We start from the raw sequence: 25,817 nt of genomic DNA, 5'->3' as shown, positions 1-25,817 counted from the left end.
TGGTCTGGGTCCTTTCTGTGTGGAGTTTGCATGTTCTCTCTGTTTCTACATGGGTTTTCTCCCACAGTCCAAAAACTTGCGGTGAGGTGAACTGGAGATACAAAATTGACCATGACTGTGTTTGACAATGAAATTCGAACTGATGAATCTTGTGTAAGCAATAAGTACCTGTCGTGTCATGAATGTAACCAAAGTGTGTAAAACATGACGTTAAAATCCTAATAAACAAATAAAATAAATATTTGCGAGCAAGTACATACAGTATATAGTCACAGGTATGTGGACACCTGACCGTGATCTTGTTGGAGATCTAATTGGGCATTAATATGGACACTGACCTCTCCACACCATCTGTACAGACCTTGCTTTGTTTATAGACGTACGGTCATGCTGGAACAATGTTAGTAATTTGGAATAGTATGTGCACTAATTTAGAGGTATTTTGTGTTACATAGTCATGTGGCTCTTCGAACAGCACCATTATTTATTACCTCTCCTACACACCCACCAACATCCTGCAGTTCAAATATTCCCATAAAAATGACTACAATTCTTTATTCCTGTTAAAAGTGTGGGTGTGTGTGTGGGTGTGTGTGTGTGTGTGGGTGTGTCTGTGTCTGTGTGTGTTTTCTTAGGGGAAGGTTCATCTAGAGATGAAGCTTAGTGATTTGATAACAGATAATGGACCCGCCTCTCCATGCCTGCAGGTCAGGTGAGTCACTGTCAGAGTTTGTGTGTGTGTGTGTGTGTATGACAAGGCTGACAAAAGAGGAAGTGATGCCACCTAAACAGGAAGTCTGTGCTGCTTTCTTTTTGCTGTAACTGCACTTCTGTTTTAGCGTCACTTTTTAACATTACACACGCACACACGCACACACACACACACACGCACACACACACACACACACACACACACACACACACACACAGAAACACACACAGCCAGATACAGGCAGGTGTCTGTGTGTGTTTGTGTTAAACACTGACCATGTTTACATGCAAAGATGTTCGAATTCATTCTCATCTCAGAGTACAACTGAACTGTTTACATATAAACACTACCAGTCAGTACCTGTAACCCTCTCACTACCAGTCAGTACCTGTAACCCTCTCACTACCAGTCTGTACCTGTAACCCTCTCACTACCAGTCTGTACCTGTAACTCTCTCACTACCAGTCAGTACCTGTAACCCTCTCACTACCAGTCAGTACCTGTAACTCTCTCACTACCAGTCAGTACCTGTAACCCTCTCACTACCAGTCAGTACCTGTAACCCTCTCACTACCAGTCAGTACCTGTAACCCTCTCACTACCGGTCTGTACCTGTAACCCTCTCACTACCAGTCAGTACCTGTAACCCTCTCACTACCAGTCTGTACCTGTAACTCTCTCACTACCAGTCAGTACCTGTAACCCTCTCACTACCAGTCAGTACCTGTAACCCTCTCACTACCAGTCAGTACCTGTAACCCTCTCACTACCAGTCAGTACCTGTAACCCTCTCACTACCGGTCTGTACCTGTAACCCTCTCACTACCAGTCAGTACCTGTAACCCTCTCACTACCAGTCTGTACCTGTAACTCTCTCACTACCAGTCAGTACCTGTAACCCTCTCACTACCAGTCAGTACCTGTAACTCTCTCACTACCAGTCAGTACCTGTAACCCTCTCACTACCAGTCAGTACCTGTAACCCTCTCACTACCGGTCTGTACCTGTAACCCTCTCACTACCGGTCTGTACCTGTAACCCTCTCACTACCGGTCTGTACCGGTAACCCTCTCACTACCGGTCTGTACTGGTAACCCTCTCACTACCGGTCTGTACCTGTAACCCTCTCACTACCGGTCTGTACCGGTAACCCTCTCACTACCGGTCTCTACCGGTAACCCTCTCACTACCGGTCTGTACCGGTAATTCTCTCACTACCGGTCTGTACCGGTAACCCTCTCACTACCGGTCTGTACCTGTAACCCTCTCACTACCGGTCTGTACCTGTAACCCTCTCACTACCGGTCTGTACCTGTAACCCTCTCACTACCGGTCTGTACCTGTAACCCTCTCACTACCGGTCTGTACCTGTAACCCTCTCACTACCGGTCTGTACCTGTAACCCTCTCACTACCGGTCTGTACCTGTAACCCTCTCACTACCGGTCTGTACCTGTAACCCTCTCACTACCGGTCTGTACCTGTAACCCTCTCACTACCGGTCTGTACCTGTAACCCTCTCACTACCGGTCAGTACCTGTAACCCTCTCACTACCGGTCAGTACCTGTAACCCTCTCACTACCGGTCTGTACCGGTAACCCTCTCACTACCGGTCTGTACCGGTAACCCTCTCACTACCGGTCTGTACCGGTAAGTCTCTCACTACCGGTCTGTACCGGTGACCCTCTCACTACCGGTCTGGGCCGGTGACCCTCTCACTACCGGTCTGGGCCGGTGACCCTCTCACTACCGGTCTGGGCCGGTGACCCTCTCACTACCGGTCTGTACCTGTAACCCTCTCACTACCGGTCTGTACCTGTAACCCTCTCACTACCAGTCTGTACCTGTAACCCTACTGCATGTAGACAAAGTTACTGACCTTTTTGTTTTCATTTTGCTTCTGCCTATCAGAACTATGTTTACACTTTACACATATACAGCTTACAGGAAGTGACATCACACATTTCACAACTTTTACTTACAGTAAATAAGACAGTTATGAAAGTGTGATACAACTCACTGTGTGTGTTTGTGTGTCTGTGTGCAGAATTATTGAGTGCCAGGGGTTACCATTGATCGGTGGGCAGTCATGTGATTCTTACGCTTCTATAACATTAATTGGCCCTTCAAGGTAAGACATACAGGTTTTAATACATACCATAAATACCATATATACCATACACACATGATAATTCTAGCTGATATAAGCAAAATTGTTTTATTCTCCTGTGCTGTATCAGACACCAACATGATAACACATTTCTAATGTATTCTTTTTTCCTGGATCCTTTCCTTTACCTACCAGTTTAGTCATATCTAATTCCTGATTGTGAATCTGCTGCTGTTTTCCTGACCCACGATTAGATCAATGAGAGCTGGATCACCACATGCTCCAATCTACAGTCGCTTCCTATCACCTGCCAGTGTTGGGTCCCCACACAAAGCCGTATTACATACAGAAAGCCACGCTAAGCTCTAAATGTGCTGTACACCAAAAACCATATCGGTTTTTTTTTCGGAATGAACTTTATATCCACCACTGCCGGCTTTAAAGTTGTGTTAGCAATCGAAAGGTCACTGGTTCAAGCTCCACCACTGCCAGGTTGTCACTGTTGGGCCCTTGAGCAAGGCCCTTAACCCTTAATTGCTTACACAGTATACTCTCACGGTACTGTAAGTCGCTTTGGTTAAGAAGTGTCCACTCGATGCCGAAAATGTAAATGTACACACCACTTACTCACTCACTCACTCACTTTCTTAAAAGCAAAGCACACAGTAACACCCTGGACGGGGCGGCAGTCTATCGCAGGGCAGACACACACACATACCCACACACACACACATTTACCTATAATTCAGTGTCTCCAATTAACCTGACTGCATGTTTTTGGACTGTGGGAGGAAATCGGAGCTCCCGGAGGAAACCCACACAGACACGGGGAGAACATGCAAACTCCACACAGATAGGACCCAGACCGCCCCGCCTGGGGATCGAACCCAGAACCTTCTTGCTGTGAGGCTACAGTGCTAGCCAACGTGCCGCCCTAGTAACTCAAACAGCTTATTTAAAATGCTCATGCATGAGGCAGGTTCCTTCATAGACTCACGAGGTAGTTTACATCTGATATGTTGCATGTGTTTTATTTTACTGAAAAACACACATGATTAGGGCCCTACTAAATCTAGAGAAAAATGTGCTTCATTTTATGGACCCTGTTTTTCAAAAATAACCGGATTCACTGATTTTTAAAGAAAAGAGTCACATTTCACGGCGGTCATTAAATTATACTCATAATGGAAGCTTCAATAGACAACACAGCTACCTTAACGGTTGAATGTAAACCTAAAACATCCAGCAATGGTGTGAGGCTCCGTCTCAAATACGAAAATACTCGTCCATGTTTTGAAACCCCCTCTGTATTCACAGAATTGGTTGTGTTTCCAAACTTATTTACCTGAATCGTGTTCTTTTCTGCTTTACACTTCAACATCTTGGACATTTTGACTAAGCGATTGCTAACTGAATTACCGTAGGATTGCTAGGACGCTTATAGTGCAGATTAACCAGTAAACATGAGGCACTTGAAGGCTACAAGAATAAAAAATGTTAAATCACTAAACTCAAACCTTAAAGTTTAGCCTTAAAGTTTGAGTTTCACAGCTAACATGGGAAATGGCTCATTCCACGGTCCGTGATGCAATTTTCACGGCTGTGAATTAGTTAGGGTCTTGCTTATAGTTTATTAAAGTGAGCAGGCTAAACCTAGCAGTGTGTTGGAAATGTATTGTGTATTACATGTTAATTAGATGTAGGTGAATTAACCGCTAAAGCAAGCTTAATAATGCCACAGCCATCACATTGTTAGGGCAGCTTGTGTACTTCTAATGGTAAGGGTGCATCAGAGAGCTACATTCCTCGTCTCGCTGACCATTGCATTTCATGTGTAGTGCCTGGTGTTTGAAATTAAAGGGTTGTGGTCCTTTAAAACCCTAACAGTACTTTTTATCTATAGAAAGTACTAACACACACACATGGGTGGAAGGTGACCGACACGTATCTGTTTACCCATTACAGAATGAGACATCACTTTCCACAGTGTGTGTGTGTGTGTGTGTGTGTGTGTGTGTGTGTGTGTGTGGTGTGTGTGTGTGTGTGTGTGTGTGTATGGAAACTATGATATGAAGATTTCATGTGATGTGTAGCATTAATCGGTGTAACATGAGTGTAGTAAATAAACCCTTGATCACTTGCTCCCTCTCTCCTCACCTCTCTGTGATTGTTCAGGACTGATCTGAGGAGGACGAAGGTGAAGAAGAAAACCAGCGACCCTCATTTCGACGAGATATTTTATTTTGAGGTAACCAGACGTGCGTGTCTGTACATTCCCTGATTATATCCTTATACATCACTGAGTACAGTGAGTTAATTAACATATCAGCCAGTCGATATATCAGACCAGTATTTACTAGTGTCGGCTAATAAAGGCAGATAATAATATCACAAATATTTAATTAAGAGAACGTTCAAGAGAGCCACAAGTGTAATTTTTGGGTTGTAGTGGGGTCATGTTGAGAACGGAGTATCCATGGGTGTCCATGATGGTCTGAAGTCATCTGGGCGCTGCATCACTAAGCTGTACATATCACAATTGTATATATTATATTTTTATGTGATGTTAAACACCGATTAGGCATAACATTATGACCACCTTCCTAATATTGTGTTGTTCCCCCTTTTGCTGCCAAAACAGCCCTGCAACTTCAGCAATCTGAGCTACAGTAGCTTGTCTGTCAGATCGGACCACACGGGCCAGCCTTCGCTCCCCACATGCATCACTGAGCCTTGGCCGCCCATAACCCTGTCGCCGTTTTACCACTGTTCCTTCCTTGGACCACTTTTGATAGATACTGACCACTGCAGACCGGGACACACCCCACAAGAGCTGCAGTTTTGGAGATGCTCTGACCCGGTCGTCTGGCCATCACTTGCTCAAATCCTCACGCTCGCCCATTTTTCCTGCTTCTAACATCAACTTTGAGGATTAAATGTTCACTTGCTGTGTAATATATCCCCCCACTAACAGGTGCCGTGATGAAGAGATAATCAGTGTTATTCACTTCACCTGTCAGTGGTCATAATGTTATGCCTGGTCAGTGTGTATTTACATTTACATTTTCTGCATTTAGCAGACGCTTTTATCAAAAGCGACTAACAGTACAAGTACAGTATACAGTCTGAGCAGTTGAGCGTTAAGGGCCTTGCTCAAGAGTCCAACAGCAGCAGTCTGGTAGTGGTTGGGTTTGAACCAGTAACCTTCTGATTACTTGTCCAGTACCTTAACCACTAGGCTACGATTTGACTTGTTTATACTTGTTTATGTGTGTGTAGGTTTCCAGATCGAGCAGCTACAAAGGGAAAAATCACTTCCAGGTAGAGGATGAGGACATTGAGAAACTGGACATCAAGTAAGATTCTCTTCTTAACTCCTTTTTCTCTGATAAAATACTAATACCTTTTATTTTAAATGGTTATTGAGGTCACATTATTATTATTATTATTATTATTATCCATTATTATACATTTCAGTCTTAAATTTTTTTAACTGGAATATAAAAGGTGGGTAGCACTGTCGCCTCACAGCAAGAACGTCCTGGGTTTGATTCCCAGGTGGTGCGGCCCGGGTCCTTTCTGTGTGGTTTGCATGTTCTACCCATGTCTGCTTGGGTTTTCTCCCACAGTCCAAAGACATTCAAGTGAGGTGAATAGGAGATACAAAATTATCCATGACTGTGTTTGACATTAAACTTTGACCTGATGAATCTTGTGTAAGCGGTATCTACCGTTCCTGTCATGAATGTAACCAAAGTGTTTAAAACATGACGTTAAAATCCTAATAATAATAACCAGAATCCTTTAGAAACCCTCGAGAGTTAACAGTTCAGACTCCACCATACAAAGCAGAAACCAAATATCATTGAGATCTAGAAACGCTGCTGACCTGTCTGGGTTTAAGATCATCCAGGGTGGACAGCTGGCAATTGGAAGCACGTGCTGCAGTCTGACCAGTCCTTTCAACTGGTTTTTAAAAATGTGGACGTGTAATGCAGGCGTGCAGGTTTAAAATCCAAAAAAAGGGACCGGATGTAAAATGCGAATAAAAATAATGATCTGGGACTTGTGAATTATTTAATCCTTAGGAACTGTACAGTTTTTGTAGATGTCATGTCCAGCCTGATGCCACTTCTTATCACCTGCCAGCGTTGGGTTCCTACACAAAGCTGTTGTGTATGGAGAGGCACGATAAGCTCCAAATACCCCCCACCCCACACCCCCCACCCCACACACACACCCACCAAAAAAAAGCTATGATGGTTATGTGTATAGAACTGAATACATATCTGCAAGATCTCAGCAAACAGTGAAAGAATATTTATTAATTTATACCAGTAATTTCAAGAGCATTAGTAAACAGACCCCCAGTTTCAGTACTTGGTGGATCATTGTTTTGCCCTGATAACCTCTAATTAGTGATTTTTGGGTTCTAACGGGCTTCTGACACCCCTCCGCCTATTCTATTGGTGCAAAAGCTGCCAGCTCATCGAGGTTTTATGTGCTGCAACTGCTTTCTTTAAGTCCCACTAAAGATTTTCTATAGGATTTGAACCTGGACACTGAGAGAACCCACTCTCTCTGATTCCCTAACTTCAGTGACCTCTCCAGTCCTGTATAGTTTTTGTAGATGTTCACTAAAGTTGATGTTGAGCATGTTTACTAGCTTGTTTAATCAGCTTTCCTGTTAACACTTATAATAGCTTAGGGACTGAAAACACCCTGTGATTTCATTTTGAAAGTGGAATTTTTTTAGAGGGTGAAGGTTCCTCAATTAGCAATCGAAGGAATTCGAGGTACTTGTTTTTAGGCTGTTGTATTATTCACATTTAGTAAAGTGATCTTTGCTCATGAAGTGCTAGAACTGGACCTGGATGCTCCTTTTATACCTTTTTATACCTTGCATCACCTGGTTAAGCTCTTAATCGTTTTACAGTGTTCCTTGTCTTAAATTGGAATGTGTTTAAGGCATAATCTTTGAGAACAAGGGCATATTTACAATCAACAAGGAAGCTGATGAAGGTTAAACAAACCTGTCTTTTGTACTGTTTTAGTGTATACATCATAACTCTAGATTCTGAAAAAAGAATCCATTACAAAATTCTTATGATTCACACTAGTACTGTCTGTATAGATATACACCGATCAGCCATAACATTAAAACCACCTCCTCGTTTCTACACTCACTGTCCATTTTATCAGCTCCACTTACCATATAGAAGCACTTTGTAGTTCTACAATTACTGACTGTAGTCCATCTGTTTCTCTACATACTTTTAAAACCTGCTTTCACCCTGTTCTTCAATGGTCAGGACCCCCACAGGACCACCACAGAGCAGGTATTATTTAGGTGGTGGATCATTCTCAGCACTGCAGTGACACTGACATGGTGGTGGTGTGTTAGTGTATGTTGTGCTGGTATGAGTGGATCAGACACAGCAGTGCTGCTGGAGTTTTTAAACACCGTGTCCACTCACTGTCCACTCTATTAGACACTCCTACCTAGTTGTACCACCTTGTAGATGTAAAGTCAGAGACGATCGCTCATCTATTGCTGCTGTTTGAGTCGGTCATCTTCTAGACCTTCATCAGTGGTCACAGGGCGCTGCCCACGGGGCGCTGTTGGCTGGATATATTTTGGTTGGTGGACTATTCTCAGTCCAGCAGTAATAGTGAGGTGTTTAAAAACTCCAGCAGCACTGCTGTGTCTGATCCACTCATACCAGCACAACACACACTAACACACCACCACCATGTCAGTGTCACTGCAGTGCTGAGAATGATCCACCACCTAAATAATACCTGCTCTGTGGTGGTCCTGTGGGGGTCCTGACCATTGAAGAACAGGGTGAAAGCAGGTTAGAAAAGTATGTAGAGAAACAGATGGACTACAGTCAGTAATTGTAGAACTACAAAGTGCTTCTATATGGTAAGTGGAGCTGATAAAATGGACAGTGAGTGTAGAAACAAGGAGGTGGTTTTAATGTTATGGCTGAACAGTGTATATATACAGTATATAGTGTGTGTGTGATAGCTGTGTTGTAATTATAGTAATATGTAAGTGTGTGTCTCTTACCTGTCCCTAAGTGCTCTGCCAAATCACACAGGTAGGTGTGTTTGTGTTTACGTGTGTGAGAGTGTGTGTCTCATTTATAAGAAAGTCCAAATGAAACTGGACCAATGACATCACTGTCTCATTATTGTCCTATGAATGTGGTGGAATTAACTAGTAGTTGCTTGATTATTGTAGTTAATGACGGACACAGTGATGTCATCATTCCAGTTTTTAATAAATGCTTTCTGCTAAAAATGACCAAACCAGGCACACGACTGTTTCTCTTTAATACTGACTTTGTGTCCCTATGCTGGTATACCAGCTTCCACTTTTCTGCTAAGGCTGAAACCGGAAATGGTATTCCCTAAACTATTACCTTAACAGTGTATGATGTGGCATAAAGATTCAATTTCACAGCTGGGTTGTTGTTGCTCCAAGACATTTCCATTTCACATTAATAGCACTTACAGTTAAGTGGAGCAGGTTTGAAAGGTGACCTCGGAACCCATGACAATGAGTTTGATTGAGTTGATACGCCTGTTAGTGGGTGTGAACTATCCAAGATCATGAATCGGGAACGTCTACATACTTCTGATCTTTTACTTCCTCAGGGTGGAGCTGTGGAATAATGGGAATTTAGCTCAGGATGTGTTTCTGGGTGAAACTCGAGTGTCGGTGAAGATCCTGAGAAACGACAGCGTACACAAAGCATGGTGAGAACCACTCAAATACACACACACACACACACACACACACGCAGAAGCAGCATGTAGTAGCAGTTCTGAGTGAGTGTGTGCGTGTGTGTTTCCGCTCTGTGTTCATGAGCTGTTGACTATCACGTGGGTTGTTGCTATGGTAGAGAACATGTTTTAATAAAGGGGAATGGTCAAGTCAGGTCAGTTTTATTTATGTATCACTTTTTACAATGAACATTGTCTCAAAGCAACTTTACAGAATCCAGAAACCAACAGACCAAAAACCCCTGTTGAGCAAGCCGAGGGCGACAGTGGCAGGGAAAACTTAAAAATACAGGAAGGAACCTTGGGAAGAACCAGACTAAGCAGGGACCCCAGGCATCCTTCTTGGGTGGCCTGGAGGATAATTTAAATGAATAGAGGGCGGCACGGTGGCTAAGTGGGTAGCACTGTCACCTCACAGCAAGAAGGTCCTGGGTTCGATCCCCAGGTTGGGCGGTCCGGGTCCTTTCTGTGTGGAGTTTGCATGTTCTTCCCGTGTCTGTGTGGGTTTCCTCCAGGAGCTCCGGTTTTCTCCCACGGTCCAAAGACATGCAAGTGAGGTGAATTGGAGATACTAAATTGTCCATGACTGTGTTTCACATTAAACTTAAGAACTGATGAATCTTGTGTAAGCAGTAACTACCTGCCCTGTCATGAATGTAACCAAAATGTGTAAAACATGATGCTAAAAATAAATAAATAACATTCCAGGACTGATTCTCTAACTGATTCACTTCAAGGACCTCTCCAGTTACTAGATCCGAATCCAATAGCTAGAACAGGTGATTGGCAGCATGAATGAATCTGCAGTAAGTATGTGATGCCATCATGTCAATATAGAACAGCATCACATGAATGTTTCCAGTATCTAGAGAAGTTTCTAGAGTAGAGGAGTTTCTACCCAGTATAGAATAGTGTCCCTAATAAAGTGGCCAGTAAGTGTGTGTAAATGTTACTTTGGTGCTGCGGTTGAATTTTGATGACGGTGGGTTTTGGCTTGCTGGTGTCAGTGTGTTTGATAAGGGAACTTGTTGATACTCATCTGTGTGTTTTGAATGAGGCCATTGAGTGTGTGGGCTAACTGCAGCGGAAACACACACACACACACACACACACACACACATGCTCTTTCTCTCTCACACACAAACACACACACACACACATTAACACACGCTCACAGTCACTTTCCAAAAGCAAATAGTTTCCGCTGTCGATTCAGAATGTGAAACTGTACAGTCGGTGTGTGTGTGTGTGTGTGTGTGTGAATGAATTCCTCTCACACGTGATTGGACAGATAAGAATTAAAAGCGGATTGGCCTGGCCGATCGACATACTGAACACTGATTGGTAGATAATTGGTGAGCTATTAACCTGCACAGATCGAACTGTGAAAAGCTGGTTGGGCGGATTAACAACAGGAAAGAGCAACTTAACTATAATTAGCTGGGAAAGGATGTTCAGCTGATTGGCTAGTTAAATAAACTCACACCTAACAAGTAAAACAAGTAAACACTTCTAAAAAGCTACACAGCAACTTAAATCTTGTGTGTGTGTGTGTGTGTGTGTGTGTGTGTGTGTGTGTGTGTGTGTGTGTGTGTGTGTGTGTGTGTGTGTGTATGCGTGCAGGTATCTCCTCCAGCCTAAAAGCAATGGTGTGAAGTGCAGGCCAGATGATCTGGGTTCTCTGCGTCTGAACGTGTGCTACACTGAAGATATCGTCTTGCCGTCACATTTCTACATCAACCTGAGAAACCTCCTGCTGAAATCCCCTGACGTACAGGTAATACACTCGAACTGCACAGGAAATGGCTGTTTTACATCCTCAGATCCAGAAAGTTTATAATTGTATGTAAAGAATAAAAAACTAACCAGAGTTAGAAGGTCGGCACTGTAGCTCGGTGAGTAGCACTGTTGCCTCACAGCAAGAAGGTCCTGGGTTCGATTTCCAGGTAGTGTGGAGTTCGCATGTTCTCCCCGTGTCTGTGTGGGTTTCCTCCAGGAGCTCCGGTTTCCTGCCACAGTGCAAAGACGTGCAAGTGAGGTGAATTGGAGATACTAAATTGTTCATGACTGTGTTTGATATTAAACTTGTGAACTGATGAATCTTGTGTTACCAGTAGGGATGTAACGATGCACCACAAGACAGTTAAAAATCGATTCACATGTGTTCATATGTATAATGAATCGATATTCACTTTAAACAGTAGAGGGCACTTGAGCTATTCACCTCGCCTGGTTGACGTCACTACAGGGTTGCCAGGTTCGGAATTTTCCAGCCAGATGTATTTATGTGAGGTTACTTTCTTTATTTGTATTATTCATTTATTTATTTAATGTGGGATTTGTTTTAAAATTTCATTTAAGTTTTTTTTTGTATTTAAGAGAAATAATAAAAGTAAACTTTGTCATCATTTGTTTTCAATTTAATTTGAAAATCATATTGTGAACCCAGTATCGTGAATTCCATCGCATCGTGGGTAGAGTGTATCGTTACATCCCTAGTAACCGGTAACTCCAGTTTGTCATGAATGTAACCAGTGTGTAAAACATGACCTACAAATCCTAATAAATAAATAACCAGAGTTAGAAACTTGATGTGTAACAATAATAATCTGACATAACTACTTATGATTAAACCATTTTTATTCATTTTCAATTACATAAGGTACGGAAAAAACTGTAAAACTCTACAGCGTAAAAGAACAAAATAAAGCCGGTAAAACACGCCAGCACACCAGAGCTCACATTTCAAACTGATCTGAATCTCAGCTCTTCCATCCGGCTGGGCTGGGCGGCTACATGAACAACGATTGGCTTTTGTTCATGCAGGGTGGGAAGCCGGATAGAGACCTCATAACTGATGTGATTACGACCTCTGAATAAATCATTGATCAGGGTGTGGCTCTCCGTACACAAAGCTGATCTGCATATGAACTCGCCTCGTGCAGGTTAAAAGATGCAGTCGGTGCCGCACACGTGGAGGGGGTGTGTGTCAGTCTCGCTGTCCTCAATCAGAAGTGGAGATCAGCATCAGTTGAGAGGAGGCGTAATGCAATCGGGTAATTGGACACGACTAGGTTGGGAGGAAAAATGCAAAAAAAAAAAAAAGAACAAAATAAATCTGCTTTTTTGTATTACACCAGATGTGGAGAGTCATGGGAAGCATCTAAGACTCAGAACCTTTTTAACCACCTTTTTAGCAGCCGCTTCTATCGACATCAACTTGATTTCCCTTTTTATAGATTTTGTCTATAATTAATTCAGAATATTAATGGTCTGATCTCATTTCTACAGTAATTCCTTTATTTCTCTCTCTAGCCGATCTCAGCGTCGGCGGCTCATATTCTGGGAGACGTGTGTAGAGATCGCAGTGAAGCCTCGCTGCCGTTGGTACGATTGTTGCTGCATCACAACCGACTGCTGCCCTTCCTCACTGCCGTAGCTGCTCTAGAACTGGAGAACACACAGTGAGTACAGAACACACAACAGATTCAGTGAAATCATGTGCCGAGCGTCTGATCCACTCAGAAATAATTCCTCTGTTTATTTACACAACAACTTCAACCTCCAACAAAACCTGTTAGGTGGGTGCATTTTACACTGTCACACTTCCACCCACAGAGAGGCGAACACCATATTTCGGGGAAATTCTCTGGCTACCCGCTGTATCGACGACATGATGAAGATGGTGGGACGAAACTATTTGACCATCACGCTGAAGCCTGTGCTGGACGAGGTCAGAACCACTAGATGGAGCTGCACTCATATATTCCACCCTAAATCTCTCATTCACTGGTTCCATTCATTACCTGTGTTTATTACAGATCTGTGAGTCTAATAAACCATGTGAAATCGATCCGATCAAACTGAAGGAGGGCGACAACGTTGAGGTCAACAAGGTCAGCGCACACACATCACTCACACTTTAATATACTCACTCTTCATTTTTTTTACGTTTTGTTTTGATTACCTAAGCCGTTTGTGTGTGTGTGTGCGCGCAGGAGAACCTGCAGCTCTACGTACAGAAGGTTTTCTCCTCCATCACAGAGTCGAGTGCTAGTTGTCCTCCTCTAATGTGTGACCTGTTTAGATCGCTGCGCCAGCTCGCCTCTGACCGCTTCCCCAGTAATACACACACACACACACATAACCACAAGATCATAGTTACATAAGCAGTATTTTTGTAGATGTTTGTACATCCTCTGTGTATATGTGTGTATATATATATATATATATATATATATATATATATATACAGTGTATCACAAAAGTGAGTACACCCCTCACATTTCTGCAAATATTTCATTATATCTTTTCATGGGACAACACTATAGACATGAAACTTGGATATAACTTAGAGTAGTCAGTGTACAGCTTGTATAGCAGTGTAGATTTACTGTCTTCTGAAAATAACTCAACACACAGCCATTAATGTCTAAATAGCTGGCAACATAAGTGAGTACACCCCACAGTGAACATGTCCAAATTGTGCCCAATTGTGTCGTTGTCCCTCCCTGGTGTCATGTGTCAAGGTCCCAGGTGTAAAATGGGGAGCAGGGCTGTTAAATTTGGTGTTTTGGGTACAATTCTTTCATACTGGCCACTGGATATTCAACATGGCACCTCATGGCAAAGAACTCTCTGAGGATGTGAGAAATAGAATTGTTGCTCTCCACAAAGATGGCCTGGGCTATAAGAAGATTGCTAACACCCTGAAACTGAGCTACAGCATGGTGGCCAAGGTCATACAGCGGTTTTCCAGGACAGGTTCCACTCGGAACAGGCTTCGCCAGGGTCGACCAAAGAAGTTGAGTCCACGTGTTCGGCGTCATATCCAGAGGTTGGCTTTAAAAAATAGACACATGAGTGCTGCCAGCATTGCTGCAGAGGTTGAAGACGTGGGAGGTTAGCCTGTCAGTGCTCAGACCATACACCGCACACTACATCAACTCAGTCTGCATGGTCGTCATCCCAGAAGGAAGCTGACGCACAAGAAAGCCAGCAAACAGTTTGCTGAAAACAAGCAGTCCAAGAACATGGATTACTGGAATGCCCTGTGGTCTGACGAGACCAAGATAAACTTGTTTGGCTCAGATGGTGTCCAGCATGTGTGGCGGCGCCCTGGTGAGAAGTACCAAGACAACTGTATCTTGCCTACAGTCAAGCATGGTGGTGGTAGCATCATGGTCTTGGGCTGCATGAGTGTTGCTGGCACTGGGGAGCTGCAGTTCACTGAGGGAAACATGAATTCCAACATGTGCTGTGACATTCTGAAACAGAGCATGATCCCCTCCCTTCGAAAACTGGGCCTCATGGCAGTTTTCCAACAGGATAACGACCCCAAACACAACCTCCAAGATGACAACTGCCTTGCTGAGGAAGCTGAAGGTAAAGGTGATGGACTAAACCCAATTGAGCACCTGTGGCGCATCCTCAAGTGGAAGGTGGAGGAGTTCAAGGTGTCTAACATCCACCAGCTCCGTGATGTCATCATGGAGGAGTGGAAGAGGATTCCAGTAGCAACCTGTGCAGCTCTGGTGAATTCCATGCCCAGGAGGGTTAAGGCAGTGCTGGATAATAATGGTGGTCACACAAAATATTGACACTTTGGGCACAATTTGGACATGTTCACTGTGGGGTGTACTCACTTATGTTGCCAGCTATTTAGACATTCATGGCTGTGTGTTGAGTTATTTTCAGAAGACAGTAAATCTACACTGCTATACAAGTTGTACACTGACTACTCTAAGTTATATCCAAGTTTTATTTCTGTAGTGTTGTCCCATGAAAAGATATAATAAAATATTTGCAGAAATGTGAGGGGTGTACTCACTTTTGTGATACACTGTGTATATATATATATATATATATATATATATATATATATATATATATATATATATATATATATATATACAGTGTATCACAAAAGTGAGTACACCCCTCACATTTCTGCAGATATTTAAGTATATCTTTTCATGGGACAACACTGACAAAATGACACTTTGACACAATGAAAAGTAGTCTGTGTGCAGCTTATATAACAGTGTAAATTTATTCTTCCCTCAAAATAACTCAATATACAGCCATTAATGTCTAAACCACCGGCAACAAAAGTGAGTACACCTCTAAGAGACTACACCCCTAAATGTCCAAATTGAGCACTGCTTGTCATTTTCCCTCCAAAATGTCATGTGACTCGTTAATGTTACTAGGTCACAGGTGTGCATAGGGAGCAGGTGTGTTCAATTTAGTAGTACAGCTCTCACACTCTCTCATACTGGTCACTGAAAGTTCCAACATGGCACCTCATGGCAAAGAACTCTCTGAGGATCTTAAAAGACGAATTGTTGCGCTACATGAAGATGGCCAAGGCTACAAGAAGATTGCCAACACCCTGAAACTGAGATGCAGCACAGTGGCCAAGATCATCCAGCGTTTTAAAAGAGCAGGGTCCACTCAGAACAGACCTCGCGTTGGTCGTCCAAAGAAGCTGAGTGCACGTGCTCAGCGTCACATCCAACTGCTGTCTTTGAAAGATAGGCGCAGGAGTGCTGTCAGCATTGCTGCAGAGATTGAAAAGGTGGGGGGTCAGCCTGTCAGTGCTCAGACCATACGCCGCACACTACATCAAATTGGTCTGCATGGCTGTCACCCCAGAAGGAAGCCTCTTCTGAAGTCTCTACACAAGAAAGCCCGCAAACAGTTTGCTGAAGACATGTCAACAAAGGACGTGGATTACTGGAACCATGTCCTATGGTCTGATGAGACCAAGATTAATTTGTTTGGTTCAGATGGTCTCAAGCATGTGTGGCGGCAATCAGGTGAGGAGTACAAAGATAAGTGTGTCATGCCTACAGTCAAGCATGGTGGTGGGAATGCCATGGTCTGGGGCTGCATGAGTGCAGCAGGTGTTGGGGAGTTACATTTCATTGAGGGACACATGAACTCCAATATGTACTGTGAAATACTGAAGCAGAGCATGATCCCCTCCCTCCGGAAACTGGGTCGCAGGGCAGTGTTCCAGCATGATAATGACCCCAAACACACCTCTAAGACGACCACTGCTTTATTGAAGAGGCTGAGGGTAAAGGTGATGGATGTCCAAGCATGTCTCCAGACCTAAACCCAATAGAACATCTTTGGGGCATCCTCAAGCGGAAGGTGGAGGAGCGCAAAGTCTCGAATATCCGCCAGCTCCGTGATGTCGTCATGGAGGAGTGGAAAAGCATTCCAGTGGCAACCTGTGAAGCTCTGGTAAACTCCATGCCCAGGAGAGTTAAGGCAGTTCTGGGAAATAATGGTGGCCACACAAAATATTGACACTTCAGGAACTTTCACTAAGGGGTGTACTCACTTTTGTTGCCGGTGGTTTAGACATTAATGGCTGTATATTGAGTTATTTTGAGGGAAGAATAAATTTACACTGTTATATAAGCTGCACACAGACTACTTTTCATTGTGTCAAAGTGTCATTTTTTCAGTGCTGTCCCATGAAAAGATATACTTAAATATCTGCAAAAATGTGAGGGGTGTACTCACTTTTGTGATACACTGTATATATATATAGAGCCCTACATATAGGGCAGTTATGTATGTATGTATGTATGTATGTATGTCTAGGCAGTTGTAGCCTAGTGGTTAAGGTACTGGACTAGTCCGGTCATCTCCCCACCCAGCGGAACGGTGCCCAATTTTGTCTGCTGCAGGCACTGCCAATTGTGCCTGCCACATGGCGCCCAGCCGACTGGTAGCAGAGTATCCCGCTGTGCCACCTTGGAGTTATAAAAACAAACAAAAATGTAAAGATGTTTTCATCTCCTTGTGGAATTCATTCAACAAACAATCAGTATTATTATGGTGTTTCTAATAAAGTGGCCAGTCAGTGTAATTTTACAGTTAATGACTAGCTAATGCAGTAGCAGATTATTTTAACAGGAGTTTGTTTCTCTCTAGGCGACCCTCATGTACAGTACTCGGCAGTGAGCAGTTTTGTGTTTCTGAGGTTTTTTGCCGTTGCTGTTCTTTCTCCACATTCCTTCCAGCTCCGCCCACACCATCCGGTAAGTTCATCATTAGCTAAAGCTCAGTGCACACTACACACCGGTCAACATCTCCAAATTACTGTACCGTGTACTTGGGGCAGTAAGGACAATGCTAAAAAAACAAAAACATGCAGGCCTGCTCACATTCCAAAATAGTTGGGACGGTACCGCATTTACCCCTTTAACACTTAAAAAACCTGGCACAAGGATATCATGTAATGAAGTGTTGCGCCACATTCATCCTAAAAATACGGCTTAAAGTGTTCAACAGTACAGGGTTGTCTTTTTTTCGTTTCAAAATTCTCCACAAATCTCTAATGGGGGCAGGTCAGGACTGCAGGCCAGTTCACTACTGATTAAGATTTGTCTAATCACAATACACGTTTCCACTGTGTGATGGTCCATCCTAGATGCCTCCGAGCCCAGAGAAATCGACGCCGCTTCTGGACATGGTTAACATAAGGCTTCTTTTTTGCACTAGAAAGGTTTTAAATGGCATTTGTGCATGTAACTCTGTATTGTAGTGCCTGACAAAGATGTACCAGGGTAATCCCTTGCCTAAGTGGTTATATCAACTATTGAGTGGAGGTTCTTGATGCAGTGCCGTCTGAAGGATGGAAGATCACGGGCGTTCAGCTTAACCTTGCGCCCTTGGTCTTTACACACTGAAATTTCTCCCGATTTCTTGAATGGTTTAATGATATTCTGCACTGTAGAGGGAGAAATATGAAAATCCCTTCCAATCTTTCTTTGAGGTTTATTGTTTTTAAACATTTCAATCATTTTCTCACACATTTGTGGACAAACTGGATCCTCTGATCATCTTTGCTCATCAGAGACTCTCAGCCTTTCCTGGATGCTGCTTTTGTACCAAACCATGATCACAATCACCTGTTTAGAATCACATCAATATTTAGTTTAATCACCTCATTACTAGCTCTAAATTGCCCCATACCAACTTTTTTTGGAATGTGTTGCAGGCCTGACATGCAGGAATGGATGTTTATTAATAAATGAAATTAAGTTGACCAGACAAAACATCTCTCAACATATCTCAGGTTCATCCTGTCCGCAATCAAATAAAAGTGAAAGTAATTGTAAAACACAGTTTTCATTAGTATTTTCTATACTGTCCCAAATTTGTATGATTTTGGGTTGTAAACAGAATGATTTTATGCATTTAAAGATAAACTTTATCCTGTTTCTTTATCTTTAAGGATCCTGAAGTTTCACGAACTCTGACACTCATCTCCAAAACCATCCAGACGTTGGGTAGCTGGAGCAGTCTGTCTAAAAACAAACTGGTACACACACACACACACACACAGCATGTAGTTTTTGACCACAATATAAACCAAAGCATTGCAGAACCTGCATGAATTTCTCTGTACATATGAGACTTGATTATTGGTTCTAAAAATTATGCCTAAAATAAATGAATGCTACGTATATGCCTAACGTGTGTGTGTGTTTGTGTGTGTGTGTTTGTGTGTGTGTGTGTGTGTGTGTGTGTGTGTGTGTTTTGCAGTCGAGTTTTAAAGAGTCCTACATGTGTGATTTCTTCAAATTATTCCAGGAAGATCAGTGTATAGAGAAGGTAAAGAAGGTAAGGACTCCACCCTCTTCCAACAGCTGTGTGTGTGTGTGTTAGTGGGTGTGTGTAGTATTTAACTGTGAGAGAGAGTGTGTGTGTAGTATTTAATTGTGAGTGTGTGTGTGTAGTATTTAACTGTGAGAGAGAGTGTGTGTGTGTGTAGTATTTAATTGTGAGTGTGTGTGTAGTATTTAACTGAGAGAGAGTGTGTGTGTGTGTGTGTGTAGTATTTAATTGTGAGTGTGTGTAGTATTTAACTGTGAGAGTGTGTGTGTAGTATTTAATTGTGTGTGTGTGTAGTATTTAACTGTGAGAGAGAGTGTGTGTGTAGTATTTAATTGTGAGTGTGTGTGTAGTATTTAACTGTGAGAGTGAGTGTGTGTGTGTAGTATTTAACTGTGAGAGAGAGAGTGTGTGTGTAGTATTTAATTGAGTGTGTGTAGTATTTAACTGTGAGAGAGAGTGTGTGTGTGTAGTATTTAACTGTGAGAGAGAGTGTGTGTGTAGTATTTAATTGAGTGTGTGTAGTATTTAACTGTGAGAGAGAGTGTGTGTGTAGTATTTAATTGAGTGTGTGTAGTATTTAACTGTGAGAGAGAGTGTGTGTGTAGTATTTAATTGAGTGTGTGTAGTATTTAACTGTGAGAGTGTGTGTGTAGTATTTAATTGTGAGTGTGTGTGTGTAGTATTTAACTGTGAGTGTGTGTGTAGCATTTAATTGTGAGTGTGTGTGTAGTATTTAATTGAGTGTGTGTAGTATTTAACTGTGAGAGTGTGTGTGTAGTATTTAATTGTGAGTGTGTGTGTGTGTAGTATTTAACTGTGAGTGTGTGTGTAGTATTTAACTGTGAGAGTGTGTGTAGTATTTAATTGTGAGTGTGTGTGTTAGTGTGTGTGTAGTATTTAACTGAGAGAGTATGTGTGTGTGTGTGTGTGTGTTAGTCTGTGTGTGTAGTATTTAACTGTGAGTGTGTGTGTGTGTAGTATTTAACTGTGAGTGTGTGTGTGTGTGTGTAGTATTTAACTGTGAGTGTGTGTGTGTTAGTGTGTGTGTAGTATTTAACTGTGAAAGTATGTGTGTGTAGTATTTAATTGTGAGTGTGTGTGTTAGTGTGTGTGTAGTATTTACCTGTGAGAGAGAGTGTGTGTGTAGTATTTAATTGTGAGTGTGTGTGTGTAATATTTAACTGTGAGAGAGAGTGTGTGTGTAGTATTTAATTGTGAGTGTGTGTGTGTGTAGTATTTAACTGTGAGAGTGTGTGTGTGTAGTATTTATTTGTGAGTGTGTGTGTAGTATTTAACTGAGAGTGTGTGTAGTATTTAATTGTGAGTGTGTGTGTGTGTTAGTGTGTAGTATTTAACTGTGAGAGTATGTGTGTGTGTGTTAGTCTGTGTGTGTAGTATTTAACTGTGAGTGTGTGTGTGTAGTATTTAACTGTGAGTGTGTGTGTGTGTGTTAGTGTGTGTGTAGTATTTAACTGTGAGAGTATGTGTGTGTGTGTGTGTGTTAGTCTGTGTGTGTAGTATTTAACTGTGAGTGTGTGTGTGTGTGTGTGTGTGGTATTTAACTGTGAGTGTGTGTGTTAGTGTGTGTGTAGTATTTAACTGTGAGAGTATGTGTGTGTGTGTGTTAGTCTGGGTGTGTAGTATTTAACTGTGAGAGTGTGTGAGTGTAGTATTTAACTGTGAGAGTGAGTGAGTGTAGTATTTAACTGTGAGAGTGAGTGAGTGTGTGTGTGTAGTATTTAACTGTGAGAGTGTGTGTGTGTGTAGTATTTAACTGAGTGTGTGTGTGTGTGTAGTATTTAACTGTGAGTGTGTGTGTGTAGTATTTAACTGTGAGAGTGAGTGAGTGTGTGTGTAGTATTTAACTGTGAGTGTGTGTGTAGTATTTAACTGAGTGTGAGTGTGTGTGTGTAGTATTTAACTGTGAGTGTGTGTGTAGTATTTAACTGAGTGTGAGTGTGTGTGTGTAGTATTTAACTGTGAGTGTGTGTGTGTGTAGTATTTAACTGTGAGAGTGAGTGAGTGTGTGTGTAGTATTTAACTGTGAGTGTGTGTGTAGTATTTAACTGTGAGAGTGAGTGTGTGTGTAGTATTTAACTGAGTGAGTGTGTGTGTGTAGTATTTAACTGTGAGAGAGTGTGTGTGTGTGTGTGTAGTATTTAACTGTGAGTGTGTGTGTGTGTGTGTGTGTGTTTGTGTTCATGTTAAAAATACTGATTTCTCTTCATGCTGCAGTTTTTAGACGACATCTCATCCAATGTGTGTAAAGGTTCGAGTGCAGCGGAGGATTTAGTTGTACTGAAGGAGGGGTGAGTTACCAAAAATATTCACACCCCTACACACACTTTCATTTACCCAGCAGCACTGTGAGTGCAGGTGTAGCTCTGGCTGAATTATTAACTATTAACTTATGGCTATCATTATCTGGTCATTGTCTTTGCCATTGTAAAAACTGGGCAGTTAGGGCAGTTGTAGCCTAGTGGTTAAGATACTGGACTAGTAATCATAAGGTTGCTGGTTCAAGCCCCACCACTGCCAGGTTGCCACTGTTGGACCCTTGAGCAAGGTTAGACTGTTAGACTGCAAGTCGCTTTGGATAAAAGCGTCTGCTAAATGCCAAATATGTAAATGTAAAAAGTGTGTGTGTGTGTGTGTGTGTGTAGGGAGGTACATAAGAGGGTGCAAGGTAAGAAGCGTTTGGGGAAGAAGGACTTCAAGAAGCGCTGGCTTAGAGTGACGAATCGGGAGCTTTCCTACTATAAACACAAAGGTACACACACACACACACACGAGACAGCAGAAAGATAAGTGTCTCTGAAGTTTTAAATAATCCACAAATAAAGTGGGTGTATATGTGTATGTGGGGTGGCTAGCACTGTTGCCTCACAGCAAGAAGGTCCTGGGTTTGATCCCCAGGTTGGGCAGTCCAGGTCTTGATCCCCAGGTTGGGCAGTCCAGGTCCTTTCTGTGTGGAGTTTGCATGTTCTCCCTGTGTCCACGTGGGTTTCCTCCGGGTGCTCCGGTTTCCTCCCACAGTCCAAAGACGTGCAAGTGAGGTGAATTGAAGACACGAAATTGTCCATGACTGTGTTTGATATAAACTTGTGAACTGATGAATCTTGTGTAATGAGTAACTACCGTTCCTGTCATGAATGTAACCAAAGTGTAAAACATGACGTTAAAATCCTAATAAACAAACAAACAAGTATATGTGTATGTATAAATGGTGTGTATAATCGTGTGTGTTTAGGTAAAGATCCTCTGTGTGTGATACCAGTGAGGAACATTATTATAGTAGAGAAGCTGGACGAAAGTGCCTTCAGTCGTAAAAATGTGAGTTCAAACGATACATCACATCAACTGCATCCGTTTCTCTTTTATACCAACTGCACTGCAGCAGTAAGCAAACAGCTCGCTCACACACACACACACACACACACACACACACAGAAGGAACAGGTCTCTAGCACAGAACCTCAGACCACAGATTGAGAAGCTCTGATCTACAGCATTGATGCATTTATCTTTACGCTATACAGCTGCAGGAAAAACGTAACTGAGCTCGTATAATGTGTTTTGATCTTTATCCAAATCCTTAAAACTTTTAATCCCGTTCTTTAAAAACTAATCACCCCCACACACTAGTTTATTTCTTTTTAGTTTTCATCATCCATAGTGCAAGCTGGGAACAGTATGTAAACACTTGTACTGTATTAAATTACTGCAAAGAGCTTCTGTAGAATCAGTGCTGTTTCCTTACACCTGTCTGTTTGTATCAAACTCAAACGTAGTTTTATTGGCATGACAAAATATGGACATTTGTATTTTGTATTGCCAAAGCTTAGTTACGTATTTAGGAAAAGTAATAAAAAGAAAATAATAACAATAGACAATATATAAAAAGTTACAAGTATACCTCAGCTCTGCTACTGGTAGACTGGGCGCCATCTAGTGGGCACAATTGGCAGTGCCTGCAGCATACAAAATTGGCCATCGCGACTGCTGGATAGGAAAAGACCGGACTAAGTGTGTAGGGTCTTAAAACGCTGTGCAAGGACTCTGGTTAGCAGACCAGGGCGCCTGTGCAGAAGTGGAATCCATCGAGGCATGGGTGAAAAAGAAGGGGTCGAGGGACTGTTCACGCGTCGGAGGGGGCATGGAGCAGGCGAATATACCCTCCTTGAACGCAGTCGGGATCCCCAGCAGCGGAGGGCTCTTTGACTTTGCTAAATCTGGAGAAAAAGGGAGAAAATGCAAATATACATAAAAAGATTTAAGAAAAATAGTGCCAGTATTCACAATTTAAAAAAAAAATAACAGTGACTAATAATAAAATCTGTGTATCTGTGTGTCAGATGTTTCAGGTGATCTGCAGTGACAAGCCGCTGTACGTTCAGGCGGGGAACTGTGTGGAGGCGAGTGAGTGGATCGACGTTCTTACTCAGCTCATTCGCTGCAACTCAGATCGACTCGGAGTGTTTCAACCTCCCACCGTCAACTGCAGAGAGTATGCTTACACACACACACTTACACTATATTGCCAAAAGTATTCACTCACCCATCCAAATCATTGAATTCAGGTGTTCCAATCACTTCCATGGCCACAGGTGTATAAAACCAAGCACCTCGGCATGCAGACTGCTTCTACACACATTAGTGAAAGAACGGGTCGCTCTCAGGAGCTCAGTGAATTCCAGCGTGGTACCGTGATGCCACCTGTGCAACAAATCCAGTCGTGAAATTTCCTCACTACTAAATATTCCACAGTCGACTGTCAGTGCTATTATAACAAAGTGGAAGTGATTGGGAACGACAGCAACTCAGCTATGACGTGGTAGCCACGTAAAATGACAGAGCGGGTCAGCGGATGCTGAGGACTTTCATAAGCCGTCTTGTAATGCTTAATGAGAACAGTACAAGGGATTCTGGGAAACGTCAGAATCTAGATTGTAGTAACTGTAGCAGTACAGAATCAGAATTCAGTGTTTTACTGAGCGAGTGTAGAATTAATTACACAAATACTTTAGTGTGTGATCACTTTTTTACACTGTGTGTGTGTGTGTGTAGCAGTACGCTGGCAAATATCCAGTTGGAGATCGACTGTGACAGAGAGACTGAGAGGATCTACTCGTTGTTCAGCTCCAGTTTACCTCGTCTGCAGAAAATGGAGGGTTAGTGTGATTTTTAACCTCTTTAAGGGTCATTATTACAAAATGAGGAAGTTTTTATCATCTATTGAGCAAATGCTCCGAAGCTTTTAAACTGTGGTGGGATTTTAGCATTGTGGTTTAGCTATAACTAAATATTTTAACTTTTAATGTCCCAGAATTCATTCAGATCAGATTGTGTGTCTGTGTGTGAGTGTGTGTGTGTGTGTGTGTGTAATATATTACACAAGCCACTGTTTTAGTTCTTGCTAATTCCCCTGTTGTAATTGTGCCACCCTGTTTGTGTGTGTAGATGCCTGTGCCAGTATGTCAGTGTATTTGGGGCAGCAGAAGGAACAGGAAGAGTACTCCGCCTTTACTATTCAGGACCCCAAGGAGACATTCTGCACCATACGCGAGGTCAGAGATGTTCTACAGGATCTACAGCTCAAACACACCGCTACGGAGCTGACGGACCAACCCGGAACGATGTAAAGCGCACGCACACACACACACACACACTTATTCATATGTACTTTTCATAAGTTCCTAAATAGTGCTAGCTGGGCCCTCTTTAGGGATCTAAGCCAATGAGAATTCAGTTCCTGTTCTTAACCCCGGAGGCTAAACTAAGCACCTTTTACGCTTCAGTTCTGGACTCTGAGTTTGAATACATATGGACATGTGGAGTCCAAGTCCATGGATTCATGCTGTTCACTGAAATTTTTACCTGTTGTTGGCTGATATCATACTATTATTTTTATTATATAATAACTATCATTAATATAGTTACATGACACATTTTATTATTTAGCTTCTGTAGATTTACACTCAGTTTCTCACTGTTGTCTGTTTTTACAGTGAAAACCCGATCGTTGGAAGGACCAGCTGATAATGTGCTGGTGGTGAAAAGCACAGTGGGTCTCCCCTCGGTACCAGCAGGTGGCGCTGTGCGGGAGCCGGATTCAGGGTTGTACACGCCGAGTGTGATGGAGGGTACAGGGTGATGAAGGACGTGATGGTGCCGAAATGCTGAGAGTTCAGAGCAATCAGGAATGTGATGGACGGCACGCCATCGTTAAAATCATGATATAAATACAGCTGCTATAGAAACGAACTGAACCTCCTGTTTATAAACGATCACTTAAAACTCCTTTGAAGTTTTTTCATGTCTGATGTATTTGTTACATCAAAGGGAATTTCCTCCTTTTATTTTTCTATGTGGAGTCTGACATTGAACTGCCTTATGGACGTACGTACACACACACGCACACACACACACATACATACATACATACATACACACACCTACACACACATGTACATGTACACACAAACACACACACACGCACAAACCTACACGCACATGTACATGTACACACACACACACACATGCACAAACCTGCACGCA

General features: G+C 42.5%; 1 protein-coding gene across 1 annotated transcript in view; it reads left to right on the top strand.

Moving 5' to 3' along the window:
* rasa2 (RAS p21 protein activator 2) overlaps positions 1–25,817 on the top strand; it is a 44,127-nt gene extending 18,310 nt beyond the window's left edge. The window contains exons 5-24 of the mRNA XM_063004392.1: positions 636–712; positions 2,760–2,843; positions 4,998–5,070; positions 6,102–6,178; positions 9,489–9,590; positions 11,241–11,394; positions 12,933–13,081; positions 13,236–13,350; positions 13,439–13,513; positions 13,616–13,739; positions 17,571–17,677; positions 18,877–18,963; positions 19,188–19,265; positions 21,495–21,568; positions 21,923–22,029; positions 22,510–22,592; positions 23,615–23,766; positions 24,327–24,430; positions 24,720–24,897; positions 25,268–25,817. Of these exons, the coding sequence (XP_062860462.1) occupies positions 636–712; positions 2,760–2,843; positions 4,998–5,070; positions 6,102–6,178; positions 9,489–9,590; positions 11,241–11,394; positions 12,933–13,081; positions 13,236–13,350; positions 13,439–13,513; positions 13,616–13,739; positions 17,571–17,677; positions 18,877–18,963; positions 19,188–19,265; positions 21,495–21,568; positions 21,923–22,029; positions 22,510–22,592; positions 23,615–23,766; positions 24,327–24,430; positions 24,720–24,897; positions 25,268–25,298 (2,031 nt within the window). The 3' untranslated portion in view covers positions 25,299–25,817. The remainder of the gene's footprint in view (positions 1–635; positions 713–2,759; positions 2,844–4,997; positions 5,071–6,101; positions 6,179–9,488; positions 9,591–11,240; positions 11,395–12,932; positions 13,082–13,235; positions 13,351–13,438; positions 13,514–13,615; positions 13,740–17,570; positions 17,678–18,876; positions 18,964–19,187; positions 19,266–21,494; positions 21,569–21,922; positions 22,030–22,509; positions 22,593–23,614; positions 23,767–24,326; positions 24,431–24,719; positions 24,898–25,267) is intronic.

Source organism: Trichomycterus rosablanca, chromosome 11 (genome assembly GCF_030014385.1).
Source record: "Trichomycterus rosablanca isolate fTriRos1 chromosome 11, fTriRos1.hap1, whole genome shotgun sequence".
Taxonomy (NCBI): Eukaryota; Metazoa; Chordata; class Actinopteri; order Siluriformes; family Trichomycteridae; genus Trichomycterus; species Trichomycterus rosablanca.
The sequence above is the reverse complement of the archived record's forward strand: the minus strand, read 5'-3'. Positions and strand labels throughout refer to the sequence as shown.